At 37.1% G+C, this 20,882-nt stretch overlaps 1 protein-coding gene across 14 annotated transcripts in view; it reads left to right on the top strand.

Moving 5' to 3' along the window:
- Rdl (Resistant to dieldrin) overlaps positions 1-20,882 on the top strand; it is a 155,572-nt gene that overhangs the window by 106,837 nt on the left and 27,853 nt on the right. For 8 of the 14 annotated variants that reach the window (XM_076369490.1, XM_076369487.1, XM_076369483.1 and 5 more), the window contains exons 4-5: positions 15,689-15,915; positions 19,055-19,137. In XM_076369490.1, coding sequence (XP_076225605.1) covers positions 15,689-15,915; positions 19,055-19,137 — 310 coding nt within the window. Of the gene's footprint in view, positions 1-371; positions 440-15,688; positions 15,916-19,054; positions 19,138-20,882 lie in introns of all 14 variants that reach the window. The other 6 variants (XM_076369480.1, XM_076369491.1, XM_076369488.1 and 3 more) reach the window with 1 other exon arrangement.

The raw sequence follows: 20,882 nt of genomic DNA, 5'->3' as shown, positions 1-20,882 counted from the left end.
GGCCGACGAGTGCTGTTGATTTGGTTCCGTGCAGGGTGCGAGCTCTCTTCGACTTGTACGCTTGCATTTTACCCCTGACTTTCGTGTTTCCTTCAGCAATGTCATTAAACATTCTAAGATAATCAGCAACGAATTTACATTCATTCGATCGTTCGACTAAGCTTTAAACTAAAAAATTACAAGCGCTTAACGACGAATGCTGAATAGGGACATTAATTCAATTCGACATTCAAGTTACCCCGTGAGTCAGGGGTAAGTTACGAACTTACGGTTGTTGTTCTACGTACAATCTACCAGTCACATGTACGGAAACATAAAAAACCAGCGGATAATCAGAGCGACCAAGGCCGGATTGGTTTTGTTGATTGCAGGTCCACCAGTGGAGGTCGGCGTCACCATGTACGTCCTCAGCATCAGCTCCGTGTCCGAAGTGTTGATGGTACAGTTTGCATTCTCAAACTCATACAGAACTCACTCAATCGACAGCCGTGTTCGATCATCTCCGTCTTCCTTGACCCAAACTCGTTCGTACGGGCCCATTTATTAAACCCCTTCTACATCACATCGTTCACACGTAAAAAGAAAAGAAAATAAAAGAAAAGAAAAGAAAAAAAGGAAAGAAAATACAATACGGCAAAAAACACATTTCGATCGTTCGACGGATGAAATCGTCGCGTCAATCGATCGCGATTTGGACGTCCCGATCGCGCCGATTCATCCTCTCCACTACGCCGCTCGGTCCCGATTGTTTGTTTCGTGATTATCCCGCGGTGTGCGTGCGTATCCCACCGCGTTCGTGAATATTCATGAGTTCGCGCGCGGAAATTCGAAAGAACAACATCCGACAGGGGCTGCCTGGGATGCGTGTGCGTGGACAACGGAGTGGGGAGGTGAGGGAGCGTGTTGTTCTAATAAATATTCGACTGAATATTCATGTAGTTACCATTTCGCTCGTTGAACGAGACCGATGAAGCCCACGGACCATTGGTATTCGCGCGAGAACGAATCGTGGTAGCTCGTTTGTACGTCGGTTACTGTTTGCCGCGGCCGGAAATATTTCCTTTTTACACACTGAAATCTCGAAAAGTTTCAATTTCGTCGCATCAGTGGAAAGTTGCACCAGGGGACGCACGAATACCGCGGCTCGCGACATTAATTCGCGTCGGCAGCGAGCAGCGTATTGGCACTAACACATACAAACATACACATATACACATTCGCATCGACATACGCGTGTCACACGGAACAACACGCAGTCATACAGACAGACATAAACGTACATACTGAAAAATACACGAGTACACTACACGGATGGCCTACTAACCTACGTTTTTATAGCTCGTCACAGCTGTTTGGTTGGCTGAACTGTTACAAGGGAACCTTGCTACGTTCCACAGTCTTCGCAAGATATATTCTTGTCCACTTCGTTTATGGTTTATGGTTGACTCGTTTAATTCGATTTGCGATGTTCTTGTTGCATGGCCCTACCCGCGGCGCTCGAATCGGCGAGACCGAGAGGTCAATAACGGGGGACAAAGAAGGCTGCGATTAGCGGCGTACTGTCGCGGGGGTGGGAGTGGCAAACGAAAACGTACCACAAAAAGCGGAACGCGGCCACCGAAAAATGCGTTCGACCGTGCGGCGATCCGCTCTCTCTAACGTTTTTTACGGTTGTCCCGGCCGCAATATCGTTTTCCGGCGATTCGTTTTATCGCGTAGAGGGGATTTACGAGCCGAGGAATAAAAGTGTTCGTCGGGCCGCGTTTCAAACACTCGACTACGCGACGTATCTCGTCGGGCCCGTTGGGTTTCTCTGGGTTCGCGCCGCTTAAAAATTACATGCAACGATGCCTTCCGCTTGCAAACAGCGCTCGTGGAAATCGGATCAGTCTGCGAGCTGAAATCATTGATAAAGAAGGAGAAACAAGAAGAAAGGGAGAGAGGGTAAGAGAGTAAGAGGGTAAGAGGGAGAGAGAAAGGAGAGAATTCGCGATTCGAGCACCGCAGGCCGCACATACGCTGGAGGCACGCATATATACGCGTAGACCGTACATTATACACGTTTCAGTTCTTTTTCCGTAAGTTCTCTATTAGTTGTATACATACGTATATAAGCGTGTTACGCAGCCTCACGTATGGTATACATATATACATATATGTATATATATACTTACATATTATATATATATTTTTCTCTCAATATTTAAGATATATACGTGTATAGGCGTAATTATATATGGCGTATTGTGTATTGCGTATACCTCCTGTAGTGTTTCGAAGGTATATTGTCTGTTCCGGTGTCTGCAATCAGTTTCAAACCGACGCTTGGAAACTGGATCGCGTCCTGTCGATACGTTCCGTCGAATAATTTGCAATCGAAAAACGAATCGTTCCTTGAATGGAAAAGAATTGCGTTATGGCTCGATTTATCGGAACTTCATTTATCTCGACAATATTCGTTTATAAACAGTTGCTTTTCTCCTGAAGAACTTTTACGAATAAGTGACTGTAGCTGAATTCCTATTATCTGAAGTAATGACGATCCTCGTGTCAATTGGACGGACGCTTTATGTATTGAACTATAGGTAATAAAAACAATTTATTTCTGTCGTCGTTCTTGTTCACACAAAGAAATAAATCTAGCGGATTTTACTAAGTTACTGTTCTCATAAGTCATATCCAAATTTTGAAATATTTGAGGCCGTTGTGATACGATAAATAAAATAAATCAATGATTTTCAACCTATACTTCACGAAATTTTTAGATTTACAGTATAAATACATCAACCTTTACTTTTTCTCTTTAATTGGAGCAGGAGAAAATATTGTTCAGTACGCCGTCATATTTCAATAAGTAATATAACCTCATCGTGAAATGAAAAAGGAAGAAAATTGCTGAGCTCAACTTATTTGAACGGGAATTCCAGTTATTCGGATGAAAAATCATACGTAGAGAAAATCAGTGAACTTCTTTATGTACAAACTATTGAACGGTTTTTCGTCCAGTAAGTTCATATAAATGGAGTTATGCTTTAACAATTAATTCTTAAATTTAGAAAAAAAGGAAACAATAATTTAAAAAAATCATGAGAACATTCATTAGCAAAAATAATAGGAATGTTAATTTGGAGAAACAATGGGAACATTAATTTGGAGAAGCAATAGAGATATTAATTCGGAAAAATAGTGAGGACATTAATTCGAAAAAATAACAATATATTAATTTTAACAAATAACAATAAAATTAATTAGAAAAACAATAAAAATATTCATTTGTATAATAATGGGAACAATAATTTAACAAAATAATAGGAATGTTAATTTAAAAAAAAAATTAGCATTAATTTGAAAGATCAAGGAGGAATCAACCGTTGGAATACCGCCTAAAATTGTGCCCAAAAAGGCGCGTCAACGCGCGAAAACAGTCAAACGAATGCAAAATTCCTTGCGAGACCAAAAGGAAGCCCCGTGAACACCGAACCGTCGCGGCGAGAATTGCTCGCCGCCCAAATCGGGATCCAGAAAAGCGAGTTTGGAGCTGAATGCACGAGACTGGACCCCAGGTGTTGAGCCCTGTGCGGAAACCAAATCAAGTCGACACTGTCACCTGGGACGTGACTCGCGATTTTTGTATCCGTTGGCGAGCCTCCACGATGCATCCCTCCATTTCTCCTTCCTCATTCCCGTCCCCAAGCGTCCCTCAACCCCAGATGTCCTCCAGGACGAGTCCGAAACATCGTTTCTCGAAACTCGTTCACGCAAAGAACGGTTGCTTCACGGGCGACCGTGCAAAGAAACCAATTTTCCCATCAATTTGCCAGGACCCTTTCATCTTTTCCTACGAGACAAACCGTGCAAACGAAAAGGATCTCTCGCGCGACACCGCGGGACGGCTGTGTCTTTTTCTTTTCCTCTTATCCGATGTTTCCCACCGTAGATCCAAGAACGTCGCGACGTATCAATGCGATGCCCGTTCTCGAATAACGAAACAGGACCATGAAAAAGAAAACGTGGCGAAAAAAGAGAAAGAATTTTGGACAATTGAAACTCATGTATCCGCTGTGTCCCTTTGCTCCCATCTGGCCAGCCGACGATCAGCCATTTAGAGACAGAGTACTCTTTAGCTCGTGCGACGTTGCGACTACGTGATCATGCAATTACATTGTTTATTGATATATATAAATATATATATTTATATATATATATAATATATATCATAGGTATAAATACGACACCTATATTGAGCTGTATCATTGTCAGTGTGTGCAGTACGCTTCTGGTCGCTATGAATCACTATTTACGCCGTATACACACACTCGTTGGAGTTGATTGTCTCTGATGTTTTCTGTTTCCTTTTTTTTTTGTCCATGGTTACTCACAAAAGTATTCGTCCAGCTATTCATATAATATATTTTACATGCTCTAATGCTAGAACTGAAATTTAAAATATGCAAAATGTGTAATACGAGAAATGAAAATATAAATGGTAGGATAAAAAATTATTTAATAATTTCTCAGAAAAAAATTTGAGTCTCTTCAATAAAACGTAAAAGACAAAATTCAGATCGAATAATTTTTTTACCTATCCGACAGTTCTAGCGTTAATAAATATTAAAATAATTTATATTCTTATAAACTTTCCTTCGTGCATTTTGTATTAGAATAATTCAATTAAGAAATTCTGTACAATTTATTAAAATAAAACATTACTTAATTTAGGGGAAAATTAATAACATAGGTGGACGTATACTTATCTGAGCACCTGTAACTGTGCGCGTGTGCGTTTTCTGGATGCTTGGATGAATGGACCGCGCGTGTAGGTGCGCTTGTGTTGATCGTGTGCGCACACTGGATCCCACGCCGAGATATGGGCACGTACACACACGTACACGCAGACACACACGGATTGGTCACTCGTCGAGGCGCAAACAGTGCACAATGCAATTTGTTGGGCCGGAACGTGTCCTCGTACGAGGCCTTTTCTTCGCCTTCCGTCATTGGTCGTACACAGACTGGCGTTGTTTTTCCTTCTCTTTCTTACTTGTTCACATAATTTCTTTCATTATTTCTTTTCTTCCTTCTTCTTCTTATTCTTCTTCTTCTTCTTCGCTGTTTCTGGTTCTTTCTCTTTCTCTCAGACACGTACACATCTACATGAACATATTCACTGTGTTTCAGTTTCTTCAATTCGCTTGCGAGCTTCTGCTTTGAGACGCTTCTGTAACACAGTTCCAGTAAAATATGTACTCTAGGCTACTGTCAGGCAACACAGTTGGGTAAAATGTCATCTGATTAGATGTTACGGATGATTCGAATGTAGTGGTTGATTCGATTATAAATCATCTTTTGCGATCGTCAAATTTTACCGATCTACAAATGAAATCGAGGACGTTATGGCGAGTCTCAAATGAAGATTGCAGGTTTTAACTTGCAATAGAGTCAATGGTTGCATTTTAATCATTGGTTTTGATGTATGATCGTATTATTATAGACAATTTTGACCAATTCTGTTATTCAAACGAACGCTTACGCTATGCAAACGACGTCTTCTCAATCAAGAAAATGCTGCGAAACATCTTTAATACTAGTGCAATCTTGGATGAGACGTGGCACATTGTAAGATGATTTGCTCCTCTTCGATTTTCGGACGAAACATCTCGCGACCTTTCGTCGCTCGACTACCATTCTGAGAATGTTATATCTGCCAGTCTTTGTTCCATTGTCTAGCGCTTTGCACGAGACACCGCGTCACTATAGTTAGGGATACTTTGTCACCTTGCGGTTTCACGTGACTTTGAGAGCAATATTGTGCTGGAACTACGGGGTTTTTGTGATTATTAGGACGTCTTGTTTCATGCACAGGACTGTACATCGAAGTTTCTTGTTAAGAATGTAGAATTATATATAGTTTGGATACGGTTATTCTGAATAATTTAAGTAATTATTTAAGTAATTATTTAAGTAATTATCCCCGCTACCTTTGTAAGTATGAGAAAATAGCCAAGAAAAGAGCATACGTGATAAAGAAACAAAGTGACAGATTCTGATAGAATTTTGGTACAGAATAATGCATTTCTTTTTTTAGTTAGTATTTATATTCAAAGAGTAAAAACAACCTTCCAAATTGTGAACGAAGAAAGTGTTAACTGTTAAAGCTGGAAAAACGTTGTGCATTTCAAAATGTGAATTTTTTAACAAGGTCTATAATAGCAAATTCTAGGAAACATTATTTATTGAAATCATTCATTAAATGGTAATATTTATTTTTCAATCATTGTGGTTAAGTTTTAATCTATTCTCATAAAAACGTACATATGAAGTATATGTTAATATTCTGTTAATAGTATTTCGTTTAAAGTTCTAGTTCAACACAGAATATGGACTAATTCGAATTTTCATTTTTACATTATAAAAATGTCATTACATTTCACCTATAACGTGAAATTTGTATATGCGTATATTCAAACAGGTAGTAAATTTCTGTAGTGTTTCAAGCGGTTATGTTACATAATGCCTGGGAATTTGGTCTTGGAATCGCTGATATTGCCACCGCACGTATAAGAGTATGGACAACTCTAGTCTCCACAATAACAGATATTGGCTACTCATGGCGCGACCGGCACTTGACCAATTCGTGGCCATAAGACGCTTATTAGGAGAGTATGAAACTAGAACAGTGTTAAAACTAACGTGTTCCATATTCGATAAAATATACTAACTTCTGAAGCAGCTAATTCTGCTGACTAACCTTACGATCCTTGATTATAAATAGTTTCATAATACTTACTGTTTACTACTTTCAATACCGATGTAAATCATTTGAAGATTGAATTTCAGTAATACACCCAACACAATATTTATTTCATAATTAATGTACTTTTAAAGTAGTACTAACCATTAACGGACTGGAAGTATTTCAAGTTTACTTACCGCCAGAGAATGCCGTAACATAGATAACAAGCAGAAACAAACTCACAGAAGTGACCTAGCATAATATTTAACGTGTTAATTGTACATATTACAGCAATAACAGTGATAAATATAATAAAATTATTTTTACCGCCATATACGTTGCATTGGATCCAATAAGTGAAAGTGGCATACCGCTTGTATTACGGCATTAGTCCGTTAAGAGTTAAACGCTTAGTAAATATAACAAAAATTGACTAAAATCATAAATAGACAATATTTATTCCAGAAACTTCTAGAAGTCTAGGCAATTAGAAAAGACCTGGCAAGATACATTATGCAGAGTGTTAGACAATTGATAAAAGGTCGTGAAATACTCGGTCTGTAAGATCAAAATAGAGAACGCCGACTTATCTTTTCTTATCCAAACGTATGGAAGAATTGAAAATATATTTTAACAAAGCACGTCCCACTTTTTTATGATATTATTCTGAAACATATGAAAAACGTAATTATAAATTTTGTTTTATTAAGAAAAATAATGTAATCGAACTAAACTTATTGAGGTTTTGGAAAATATAGAATACATGTTTTGCGGTTACTCAAATTGGGTAAAATAAAAATATTTAACATCTAAAAATGATGGAGGAAGAAATGATCAGCTAAAACGATTTCTTTGGCCTCTATTCTTTAATTGTGGCAAAGGATGCATATTCATACATAAATTAAAAAATATACCAGTGATGTATACTAATTATATAATGTATGACACTATTAGTTACTTAAAATATTCACTTTTTACAGAATTTATTAATTTTAAACTTCAACATAGAAATATTTCCAAAATAATTCACAAAACACACTATATGTTTTACAAGTAGAATGCAACAATATGGAATACATTTGAATACAATTTTCCAAGTATTATAAATCACTAATAAATCCTGTCTTCATCCGCCATTTTTGTTCGCTACAATTTTCTTAATGTGCTACAATACAGTCTACAATAAGCAAACGAAACACTTAGATAAATACGCGAGTAGTAGAATAGTAAATAGAATTTTTGTCACTGAAAGTATGTAGAACGAGGAGCGACAATAATTAATGAGACTAAAAAATTTAAAGAAACGAGAGATTAGATGTCTACTGTAACGTCGCAGCTGGAGACACGCCAAACGAGGCGAAGCTTCCAGCCCACGATAACATTCGTCCAAAGTGACATCGGATCCGCGCAACGGCGGAGATACTTTCGAGCCCACTTTAATTAATTAACGTCGCTTTTTGAATCCGAATCGGAAGCAACTTGTGTCCACTACGAATTCCCCAATTAATAACTGAAAACTCATTGACGAGCGTCCCAGTGAACGAGGCACGATGAGGTAACCGGATATCGAAGCGTAGAATGCGTCGTAAAAATACAAGCTCCGCTTTAAGGGTGAACTTTGAACGGTGAATAGATGAAAATAAACAAAAAGCGGGGATAAAGTAGAATTATCGCTTCTGTTTACGAGTCACAGTCCGTGCCGATGCTCGTTGTTGTTCATTTGATAAAATAAACGAATGAAAATTTATATCGCAAGTCACGTAACGAAGTCAAGGCAATTTAAAATTTCCTCTCGGGAACGGTAATCGAAACTTTATGTACCTGTGCTTTTCAATCTGCCACTGAACTTACGGTGAAGTGTAAAAAAGTTAGATTGCACATAAAAATACGCTAGATCTCCTATGTTATCTATTTAGAAAAGTTTCGATCGACTTTGGAGATTATAGTTTCCTAGCTACTTGTTTTAATGTGTTTTGATATCGGCGGCAATACAGTTTTTGCTATACTTTCGACGGAGTTTAGAAATAACGAACAAACCGTACGGTCCTACTAATAAAGGAAATATTTGATTATGATTCACGCTGTTCGTGTAACGTTCATCACTCGCGAATAAATTTTCCAGACTTTCAAAATCAGTAATTGAACTATTTGCTTCTTAATAAGAGAAACAAATGGAAATAAAATAGAATTATAGTGGTTTTAGGTTAAACTATAAAAATTATTGAAATATCAACGATTATTGAAGACGTTAAGATTGAATTTAACAGAAAAGGATGTCAGTCACTTTACTGCAACATCATTCTTAGAAGGATGTTACAATAGAATATTTCATGAGGAGAATCACATGAGTTTCACGTTATCCATACATAGAACGTGGCAACAACCAGTGTTTCTACATTCTGATAATGGAAACATAATGGAGGAAGCGATTTGGCTCCCGAAACAGACTCTGAATAGACTGAAATTACTATCGACAAATACATTATCAAATAATTTCATGCACAAAATTATGTGACATCACAATGCAAAAGTTAATTCAAAATTGTCATACTGAAAATATAATTTAATAACATATTTTCTTTTTTCATTTAAACAAGTAACTTTCAATAAGAACTGTCGAAAAACAATAATATTTGTTTAATCTCCTAAATATTTTCGTTTAGTTTATTGAGAAATTTGATATTTTTATTGTGCTTTAATTTCATTCGTGTTGTTAAGCTTACAACAAACGCAAATTTTATAATTATATGAATCACGAACATTATAAGACGTTAATGACGTATTTCCTTCCTTCCTAATTCACCAACACTATTAACCAACAAAATAACATTTCCTTCTTTCACGATTTTCATTTTATAATAAATGATATTATATATTTATTATAACAAAAAAGCCAACTTCTTGAAATTTAAAATCTTATTCCACTTAATCTGTAAACTTCACTCTTTATAACACTTCATAAGATCAATTCGTCCTCGTCCCACATTCATTCCTACAAGCATCCGATGACTTGCGAAGAGAAACGTAAGTTCCATATGAAAACTTCACGCTAACGATCCAATAAAATGAAATCGCGCATTGATTTAGCCTAGAAGCGTTGAAAACGTCAGAAAAATATTGCACCTACGTACGCAGAGGGTCGATAAGGGTGGCGAACGTCGGCCGGGGTTGAAATCCTTCCAGCGGCGAGTGTCAGCCGTTATTGGAGTTGTAGAATGTCCAAGTTTATTCGAAAAGTTTCGCGGGCCTCTCTGGCGAAATTTCACACCTATAACAATCACCAGAATTCGGGAAAGTTCGGTATTCGCAATAGTTATAAAATTTTTGTCAACGCAAACGAAATAGAAGCGAAATGTTCGGCGAACAGGAAAAAAAGATTTTATTTCGTTCGCTGTCGGAGAAGAATGCGAGGCCATGGTAACACACGGATTTATGGAGGCAATCGTTATTTATCGGCCACGAAAACGTTGCGTTTTTATCGTTACTTTTCGTTTTTCGTTTCCGAAATCCTGTACCGGATGGCGACCGCTTCCTTGAACGAACTCGCATGTTTCGATGATGGGATACATCATGGAGGATTTCGCGAATACGTAAAGTATGCGTAAATATGTCGAACAAAATCATGGAAGCGACACTTTTTCGTAGTTACCTTGAACAAATGTGGCTACATGTTCTGTGTTTGTATTTTTATATATTCTGTATCGTATTTTGGAACGATTACACTGTTTAATCAATCTTTATGAAGTTAAATATTATAAGATTCGATAAACGACTTTTGTAAATTTTCACGGTCTATGTAAGATCTTGGACTTAATTTGGTCGAATTGCTGTGTCTTAATTATAGAAATTATATCAATATTTTCTATAGAATATGATTATATAGATTATCGTTTTTATGAGAGGGTCTATAAAATCATTTACTACAAGAAACGTTCATATAGATTTTATAATCAAAACACACATCATCTTAAAGTTGGTAATTTTATATTTTCTTCGAAACCAAATTTCTTAAAAACTGGGGACGATGAAGGAAAGTAAAAAAGAACAGAAAGAAATGCATTAATCAGTGTACTGTGACAATTTGAACATTAAGTATAAATAAATATAAAATTAAAAAATCACAGACAAGGAGAATTTGCTTAATTAAAAAGCAAAAGAATACGCATACAAGTTTTCAGATATATCTGCAGCATTGTTTGCACTACAAAATTCGCTTAGAAATACAAAGCTAAGATTTCCCAATTTGAAAGAAACGAATACATGAAGAAGAAGAATAAACAACAAGACTAAAGGTATCACGAGACTTTCACGAACTTTTAAATCGCTCACCATTACGGTTGTTAATGTTCAACCGTACAAACCTACTACCTTCAAACTACCCAACAATAAGTTTTCCAGAAACAGTTTATCGACAAAAGTTCCGCCGAGACAAGTGTCGAGAACGTAACATACGACACGAAGGTACAATTTAAAATCTACGTTCAAATTCCAAGTGCTTACAGATCCCACTGAATCCATATCCACAGTTCGATCACCCACATACGAAACAAGTAATTATAGAATCTCAACATTCCGAGAATAACAATTTCACCTGTGGACCATGCACCGGCAAGAGAAATTGTTATCAGAATTCATACGAGCAAATATCCAAGAAATTTCAGATCCTGCCGCCATATCGTTGCCATTTATTGCCAAGTTTCGAAGTCCGATTTAGAAAATAAGTAAACAAATTTTCCAGTCTTAGACAGTAAGATATTGGTTTCTTCTCCATAACCACACGGTAGACAGTGCATGACGCTTGATAGTGGTCTCGTCGCATGCTTGCACGTACTAGTTGTTGCCCAAGTAGCCGTTAGTATATATGTATTTGGAATACATATAATCACCATATACACGGTCCATGCACCTTACCGCTTTCGCGTGTACACACGAAATACCCCTCGCGTCGCGGGAACTCCCCCTTTACTGAGATCGAGCACGTCGACAGGGGATCCGATGCGGGTAAACCATGCGCCAGCCGCCACGGCTCGAGTCGAGCCGTGTAATTTCCAGTTGTATCGAATTATCTTGGGGGGAAACTGCAAACTATCGTCCAGATTTTAGGAGTGAAGCGCAAATATACATACAGAGCCGTGCTGCGCGAGATTGGAATTGCAAATATTCTCCCGTTGTGCTCCGCGACGCGAGAAAAAGTCCCGCGATAGGGGATGCTTGATTCCGGAGGATTCGTGGCGCGACGGCGTTCGCCTTTTTCGTTCCTCGCTATAATGTGACACAAGTTTCACTTTTTAATGAATTTCTTGGTTATTGTTATTCTTCGGGTTACGACCCTGTGAATTTTACTACTTATACTGATTAACTCATAACAGTAAAATAATGGAAATCTTCTATTTAAATGTAAATTTAGCTAATAATATTAATAAATTTGATAAACATTTTTTAATAGATTTAGAAAATTGAGAGAAACTTATTATGAACGATTTAGAAACGATTTATAAAAAGATTTAGGAACTTAGTATAAACATGAATACAAAAGTAAAAGTGCTATTGAGATATCTGTATAAAAATGAAAAACATCTCAATTACTAATAGTGACTCGAGTAACAATCAAAATGGTTGTAACATTGAAAAAAAGTGATTCGCATTTTACCACACAACCATTCAAAGATATTATAATTTTCAGAAAATTTCCATCTTATTATGAAAAACTAAAACTTCAATATTTCTAATTTTTCAATCTTTCAACCTCCAGTAACTTACTATTTTTCTAAAAGTACATTATACATTCAGTAGGCAGGAAGCGTCCTATGCGTACGATACTCGAGTTCGATAAGTAAACTTTTAATAACGTCTTCGTTAGTTCGCGAAACTTTAAACGCGTTTAAATGCGCCCACGTGTAATTACGTACTCCCACCCCCTCCGGACACCCTAATGATAGAATAATCAAGAAACTTTGACCCCGAATAATAAATCTAGCCATCGGGTTCGGCTGATTGCACTCGAACTCCTCGCTCGGTTACTTAAACTTTCTTTATCAGACGAATTACTCGGCCGGCGAGCGAAAATTTTACGGCGAACAGCACGCTACAACGTTTGATGAATCCGCCTACGACTCGATGTTGAAATGAAATCACTTTTCAGTTCGATGAAGTCGAACGATGTAATCAAAGTTTAAACGAAGATCCTTGAATATTTCAAAACGCGTTACTTCTGATCCTCCCCCTTCCCCTTTTCACTTTTACCCAACGCGCAACGATCTATTCGAAGACTCTTAAATTACAGTATTCCTGCTCGGCGATCAACTATTAAAAGCGACGAGACCTTTGAATATTAAATTCGTTCCGTTCGCCCTGTACTTCCCATCTTCGTGTAACCGGTTCGCGCGAAATTGCGCTCATTCAATTCCGCGCTGATTGCTTGGTCACACGTAAAATTTTTGATTGAGCGTTTCACGATCTTCCATTCACCTGAACACAAATAACCTGCTGCAAAATCATTTGTTATCGATGGAAGTCATTGAATTTTACACGGATTTCCAAGCCGGCCGCGATACGCGCCTCGTTCATCCGCGCTCACCTCGTGGACGGTCAAATTAAGAGAAAATTACGTTCCATGGTTATGCAGTAACGCACGAATCACTTTCGCCTTGAAATCAATTGTCAGCCTATTCGCGATGAGTCGACAAAAGGTTTGACTATAATGAGCATTATGTGATTAAAGATAATACACAATCAGCAAATATTATGAATCAACGTGCTGGTTGGTTTACTCCAATTCCGCCGTTTTTGTTAGTTTCACTGTGAACGAAAATATTGTAACCTATATAGAAAGCGGGTATCTACTGTTAAATATCAAAATAGCATTTAGAATTTTCTAGAATATCAAGTCACTCGAAAGTTCATTCAATATTACATATTAAAAAGGTACCAACAGGTTCGCGAAGTATGAAACAAGTAACAATTTCATAGAGTATCAAACTTATCATTGGTTCAAGGAGTATAAACTCCAAAAATGAAGTGTCCAAAACTTCACCAATCTATTCAAATACCATCAACAAGGTCGTTATCAGTTCCATATCTAACTACCCCGTTTCACTAATTAAAAGTTCAACAATACACAAGAATTTTTAAAAAAACCCATGTAACAAAATCGATCCGATCGAAGCCGCTGCAATCATAACCACAGTTTGCAGCAGCGAGATACATCGACAAGTCGATGTTTCGAGATTCCAGCGAGCAAAGCTGGGCTGAACAACAGCGTCGCAGCTGAGAATTTCATGACAGACCGAGCGTCTCGAAACGGTTCGTTGAAGGAGATTGCAGCCGGTAACGAATTAGTCGAGCAGACCGGCTCGTTTGGAGCTCGTTTGAAGAGGGTCTCGATAGGGTTACGTGAGTGTTCAAGTAGTCGATTTCGCGCAGCACGATAACCACGATATAGGAGACGGCGACAGTATCGCTCAACAAGGGTTCGAAAGGCTCCGGTCGACGTCCACGATCTCAGCTCCGCGTTTCTCCGCCTATTACGGATCGGGTCTCTTATCCGATCGCGTCGCCTCCATACTTACGTCCTCCACCTCTCCCGTTTACGTATCGCACTCTCCCAAACCGATTTGATCTCGTGTACGACGATCTCTCGCGAGGCTTTCCGTTCCGATGGAAAGATGCTGACCTTTACCTGCGTTTACAAATACCCTACCCTCGTCCAAAGAGACAAACAGACACGCTGGAAGAACGAGGAACAACGTAACCGAGCGCCGTAATTCCTCGATAATGAACACAGTATAATTAACGATCATTTTCGATGATGATAACCGTGATTTCAATGTTCTATGAAGTTTTATGTGATACTGAGGACTGTTTCAAATTGGATTAAAAGGAGATAATGGCGAGAATAAAACTGTTTTCGTAAATAAGATGCAAGTGCACTATTTGGTTTCGAAATATTTGCAGGTTTGCTCTTCAAGCAAGTTTAAATGTTTTCATTTGTTCAAACGTAAGTAGACTTAACAGACTTTAACCCTTTGCGGCCGAATACCGCCGTAACGGCGATGTCGAGCTTTCATACCTGAAATCGAAAGCTGTAAATATATGTCATTATTCAAATAACGAGGAATTAGGTTCGCGATTAGGATTATGATACGCATAGATTGATACACGATTTTCTACTTTTGTAGTGCTTAAGAGCTCGATGGATTTGCAGTTTTTGAATGGAAAGAATTTCTAGAAGTTCAAAAAATGCTCGTCCACAGAAGGTTAATATATAAGCGAAATATATCACTATAATTGACTCATAAAAATTAGCTATAACAGTGTATCCAATTGTCAGTCCAAAAACTAGAATTCTAAAATACTTTTCCAAAGACATTAATTATGTAACACCCCTTTAGAAATTCACTAAAAATTTAAATCGAAAGGTCCTTCAAAATTACTAATACTTCCACCTAACAGTCCCCGTGTCAAATAAAATATGAAACATACAACAATATCGTTCAACTAATTATTCCAAGTCTCGGCGAATAATCGAAGCGAAGCGCGGCACGTCCGTCACCGGATAAACCGCGCGTTTCAGCCGCGCGACGTATCGAATAAATCAAGGCATTTCACCAACGTAAATCTGTTTACCCATATAAACCAGGATGAAAGCAGTCGGACGTATTGGCCGCTGTTTGCCTTCTTACTCGTGGGGCGCCAGGAAATTTTGTTATTTTTAACGAACGCGTTTGGCCCGCGTAATGACGTTACCTCCCGTGTCCGCGTTTCATTATCCTCTGGAACCGCGGGGGACCATTGTTACCGGCGGAGCATTGCGTCCGTGGGAAACGAGACGAGGATTCCGCGAGATTTCGAAGCCGATTTTACGTTTTTCCACGTTGTTCCCGCGGGAAATCGTAACTTGAAAAATTTGTTTAGTCGATGCCCGAGTCTAATAAAGTGTCTCGTGTCTCGTGTCAGGACTTCACGCTGGATTTCTACTTCCGGCAATTCTGGACGGACCCGAGGCTCGCGTTCAAGCCGCGGACGGGCGTCGAGACGCTGAGCGTCGGCTCGGAGTTCATCAAGAACATCTGGGTGCCCGACACCTTCTTCGTCAACGAGAAGCAGTCGTACTTTCACATCGCCACCACCAGCAACGAGTTCATTCGTATTCATCACTCGGGAAGCATCACGCGTAGTATACGGTGAGTACGAATGATCTTGCCCGTGATCAATCGGTTGGAATATTCTGTCGGTTCTTACATGACTGATTGAGGTTTTGTTTGAGTAAGATTGTTTTGTGACTCGTTTTTAACAGTAACCGTACCGACACTTTCTCTAGCGTAACCAGTCAATTAATTGTCTACGAAATAAAAGTAAACAAGTTAGATGATAGATTCTTTTTAATGGACACAGAAACAAACGGAGAGACAAAAATTGGAAAACTTATTAATTGGAAAATATGGGAAGTGGTATAAAGTTAAATGAATGAAAAAATAATTTTAAATTCAATCATTTGATAGGTTCCCGGTACGGTTAGTGTTAATGAAATACTATTTTTTGTGACAGTTTCATTTTGTAAAGGATTTTTGTGAAGATTTTTGTAGAGGGATGGAAGATGCTTTATTTTGTTAGTGTGGCGTGAATCATATAACGACAGAACCTTCTGATGAATGTAATATTACGTTCAGTGATAGATATTTCATTAACCCCTTGACCTATAATATCGTATCAGACTCGTGACGAAAATTTGAAACTGAATTTGAAAAATCTGGGTGTCATTTATGTTGTTTAAACACAAATAAAATATTACTTTTTCATTATCAATCGTTAACCTCGGGAGTAAACGTAGACATAGAATAAGCCTTAAAATTTTTTGTTTCTTAATAAATTATTAATGGTAAGGTAGTTGTATTGGTCATAGCTGAGAAATAAATCATCGGAAAAGGGTTTAAGAATTAATAGGATAATATAATACCCATATATGTCATGTAATAACAGTTTCATACAAAATGGAAACTATGAGTGTTGTTTAACATATTTTTCTCAGATAAATGCAAATTTATTATAATACACATAAAATATTAAATTTTTCTAAATGTTTATTATTATACTACTTACTATAATATCTTTTTTAAATAAAAGTTAGCTTCATGGTTATTTTTTCAGATATGTAAACGTAATATTTATAAATGTTCAGTGTACATGCATATAAAGTTCCTAATATCAGTTTATCATACAACTTTCTTAGTTTTATTAACAAAGTAATAAATAATTTCCGCTATCAATAAAAATATGTATTACCCTGTACTCAAAATATTTATAAATACTTTTAAAATAATTCAAAAGAGTAAACAAGTATTAAAGAAGAATCAAATTACTTCTGAATTTTTCATTTGAGAATTTAACCTTGCCAATGCACAATTAAATTTCTCAGAAACAAAAAGGGAGTAACACGTTAAAATAGCATTTTTTACTTTCATATTTACTCTACAAGAATTTACAAAATTTGCTACTGAACGTAAAAATCCAAAAAGTATAATTCATCGGACACTTTTATTATACAGGCAATAATTTTTTAGCTGAACAAAGACTTTGTACTTTTAACCAAAGCACACCCAGATAAAATCACGAGGCGCGGGATAGAACTGGCCATTTTTTGGCGCGATTTCAGCCGAGGTTCGATAGTCTCTACCAGCCAGGAACAACCGAAAACACTTGAGGGAGCAATTGTACCAACCGGGACAAATTTGTTCCCGGCATCGGTCCACGCCGTTTCCATCCCCTTTCTTTTCCCCTGCCGCTCGTATCATCTCTCCTCCACATCTGCCTCATCCAACCTATCCTCGAGTGTTCTGATATTAACGTCGCTACTATATTCAGACAATCCATGCATACCTAACTTTACTCACACCCTTTCCTTCCTTCGCGTTACGCTCCCTTCCGGATCTGGGGGCTCAAGGCCGATTCCCGATGCTCCGCTGGAAACCGAAGAACGTTAAAGGGAAATCGATAGGAACGGGCACCCGCACATGCATGAACAAGTTCCCTTCGTTTGAGTTAAAACTATCGATCGACCGCGTTGCTCGGAGCAATAACACGCTTAAAGAAGAGAGTTTTCTTCGCCCAAAGCGTAACTGATCGTTGCCATGGAAGATCAGTGGCATACCTGAAATCTAATTCTTTGACACTAGATTATGGAGCGGGTTCATTTAACTGATATTGTGTTTTATAAATATTGTTTGGTAAATCATTGAGGTCTACTCTTAAACCTCTAATTTCCAAAATCGAAATGTATATCAATTTTTCTAAAGACAATGGAACAAACTGTAGGGTAAATACCCGTAAATCTGGTGTTAACGCGATAACTGTCGAATCAGTTGTCACCATAATCGCATACAGTCGAAACAATTTCTTCAGTAAAACAAAAACTGAAAAGTCAATACTTTTTAACAATTGAAGCTATGAAGTCTATAACAACACAAGTCAACCAATCAACATTTCGAGAAAATCGATCTTCCTTTTCAACTTCGTTCATTCATTACCTATTTTTCTTATTTTTGTTACAAGAATCTTTTCATTACATGAAAATTTTAATATCATTAAATAGGTCTAAGTAAGCTGAAAACGGTCACAACAATAACTAATACATATAACGTTAAAAAGTGGATTATGGTATTTTGAAATTCACGACTTCAATTCTTCAAGGTGAAAGATTTAATTTCACTCGAAAAATTTACCGAGTTTCTGTTAATTAAAAAGGAAGTGTATATGCTATTACTTTAATTGTAGCTCAAAAGATAAAAGAATTTTTTCTTAACGAACAGTTAAAATCATGAATTGATAGGTTCAATACTTTTGATCTATAAGCTATAGAAACTATATTTCTGAATAAATAGAACTGAAATAATTTACAAAACTTAATGAAAGTGTAGTGAAAGCGTATACAAAATTTGAACTAAAAGACATTAATAGTACTTCTTACAAAAAATGCCGGAAAATACATGTTTTTCATTGAAAGATTTGAAGTTCTCTCATTAAGTAATGAAATATTACATGAAAGAACGTTAAATAATTGGTATCAAGTCGCGAGATTTCTTTTTAAGGTTAAGAAAGGGTTAACGAGGGGAGCTTTCTTCTTTGGAACTCAATTCATCGTCGCCCCCATAAAATATCGATAGCGAACTTGAAATTAATCCGTTAGGAAGTTCCAGCAAGACAAGATCGAATATCATTTCACGTTTCCCACGGTGAAACAATAAGATAACAAGGAAATGTTTACCCTCGTATAACTTGTAACGACGCAAGATCCACTGATAGCTACTCTTGTTCATTTTGTTGCAGTTTAACGATCACAGCATCGTGTCCAATGAACCTGCAGTACTTTCCAATGGACCGACAGCTCTGCCATATCGAGATCGAGAGCTGTAAGTACGCACGTCCGCGTGTATAAAATGCAACATACGAACAGAGAGACGATCTTGAGAAAGTTCGACATCCTCGCCTTTGTTCCACCGTCACACAGACACGCCACATACTTACGTATACATATGGAAACATACGATTCGTGATTTACTCATCGCGCGTCAACGATGTCGATTTTCATAACGTCGCTAGACATGATCAGCTGATACCGATTCTTCTCAAGGAAATATATTTTTTAGACGTTATTGGAAATTTATAATACAATAGTATATTATAATTCGAATTAATAAGGGTTACTCAAATATAGAGAAGAATTTTATTTTTTACGATTTATTAAACGAATATTTTGGAATACGATTAAAATTAACAGTTTTGTTTTTTTCATCCAGTACGATGCACCGACAGAATGTAAGTATATTTTTCTCTGGAAATACGTTCTTTTTCAAATTATACTGTAGACTGTTTAATTGAAAATATATATTTAATTGTGTGGTATATAACCTTTTAATAAATCTTTGTTTAACGATCGGACGTATATATGAGAATTTCATAATTCGTATTACTTCATGTATCTATATATTAAAGGTTTTAATTGTGTTGTCTCCTTACTTTTATCTTAAGCGTTATCTAAATTATTCTTTATACAAAAAATAGTGCTCTAGAAAGAGAAAAATTATACTCTTCCAATATATTATCTCTTACAAAAATTAAAAAATTGAAATTCAATATTTACTTTGCTACTTACTAAGAAGATGATATTAATGAAAATTACAAATTTGTTTTTCCTACATAAAATGTATGTTCAATGACACAGTACTAAACGAAAGAATAATTTGACATTAATGTATCCAAATATTCAGTTAATAAATTAGTAAAAAATACAATTTACAAAGTGTATGTACAATGATAGTACAGCCAGATATAGAATAATTTCTCACACTGAAAGTAAAAAATGATTTCTCTTATTAATAATATTATTACCGAAAAAGTTATACCGAAATTTTTCATCTATTAACAAACTCTACCAAAAAATCTCATTTTGTATTTCCTTTCTGTTTACAAGAGACATCTTAAAAAATTCCATAAATGCGAAGCAAGTTAAAATTATAATTATAAAATAAACAACTGCACTGACAATTTAATAGCGTTCAAATACAAATTTCATTCCACCGACAATACCTAATAAAAGTGTATTCACTTTACCAAACAAAAATCGCTTTCTACTTGGTTGTGCAATTGTATAGCCACACCTTTCGTATTTGAGTAATTCCCAAAGTCTCTATATCCTACAGGCAAAAAGCTCGATAATCGTTGACCAAACACGCTTCAACTCTACATCACTTTCAACCCTTTTTCAGATAAGCTCAAACAGACGCCTCCGCCGCGTACACACGTGACGAGCGTACAAAAAACAAAAAACCAGAAAACGAAAGCGATGAAACCTCGTATGTTCTTCTTTTACACGCTCATACGAAATATCGTTAACTAACATCCACAACCTAGCCCCCAGTTCAACGCGACTCATCCCCCAAACGCCACCTTTTCCCTTTAACGTTCCCTATCCGGCTCCACGGAACCTTTTCTTCCCACTGTCTTCTTCTATCTTCTCCTCTCTAGCTATCTATCTGTCTGTCTGTCTGTCCATCACCCGCCACTTTACACGCTCACCAACACACGAGTCAGTCACACGATCCGCGGTACCGCCGTGGATCACTTTCATTCACTCCGTCCACTCACTCGCTCACTC

Source organism: Nomia melanderi, chromosome 7, assembly GCF_051020985.1.
Source record: "Nomia melanderi isolate GNS246 chromosome 7, iyNomMela1, whole genome shotgun sequence".
In the NCBI taxonomy this organism is placed as follows: Eukaryota; Metazoa; Arthropoda; class Insecta; order Hymenoptera; family Halictidae; genus Nomia; species Nomia melanderi.
Note: the sequence above shows the minus strand (reverse complement) of the source record. Positions and strands in the feature narration are given on the sequence as shown.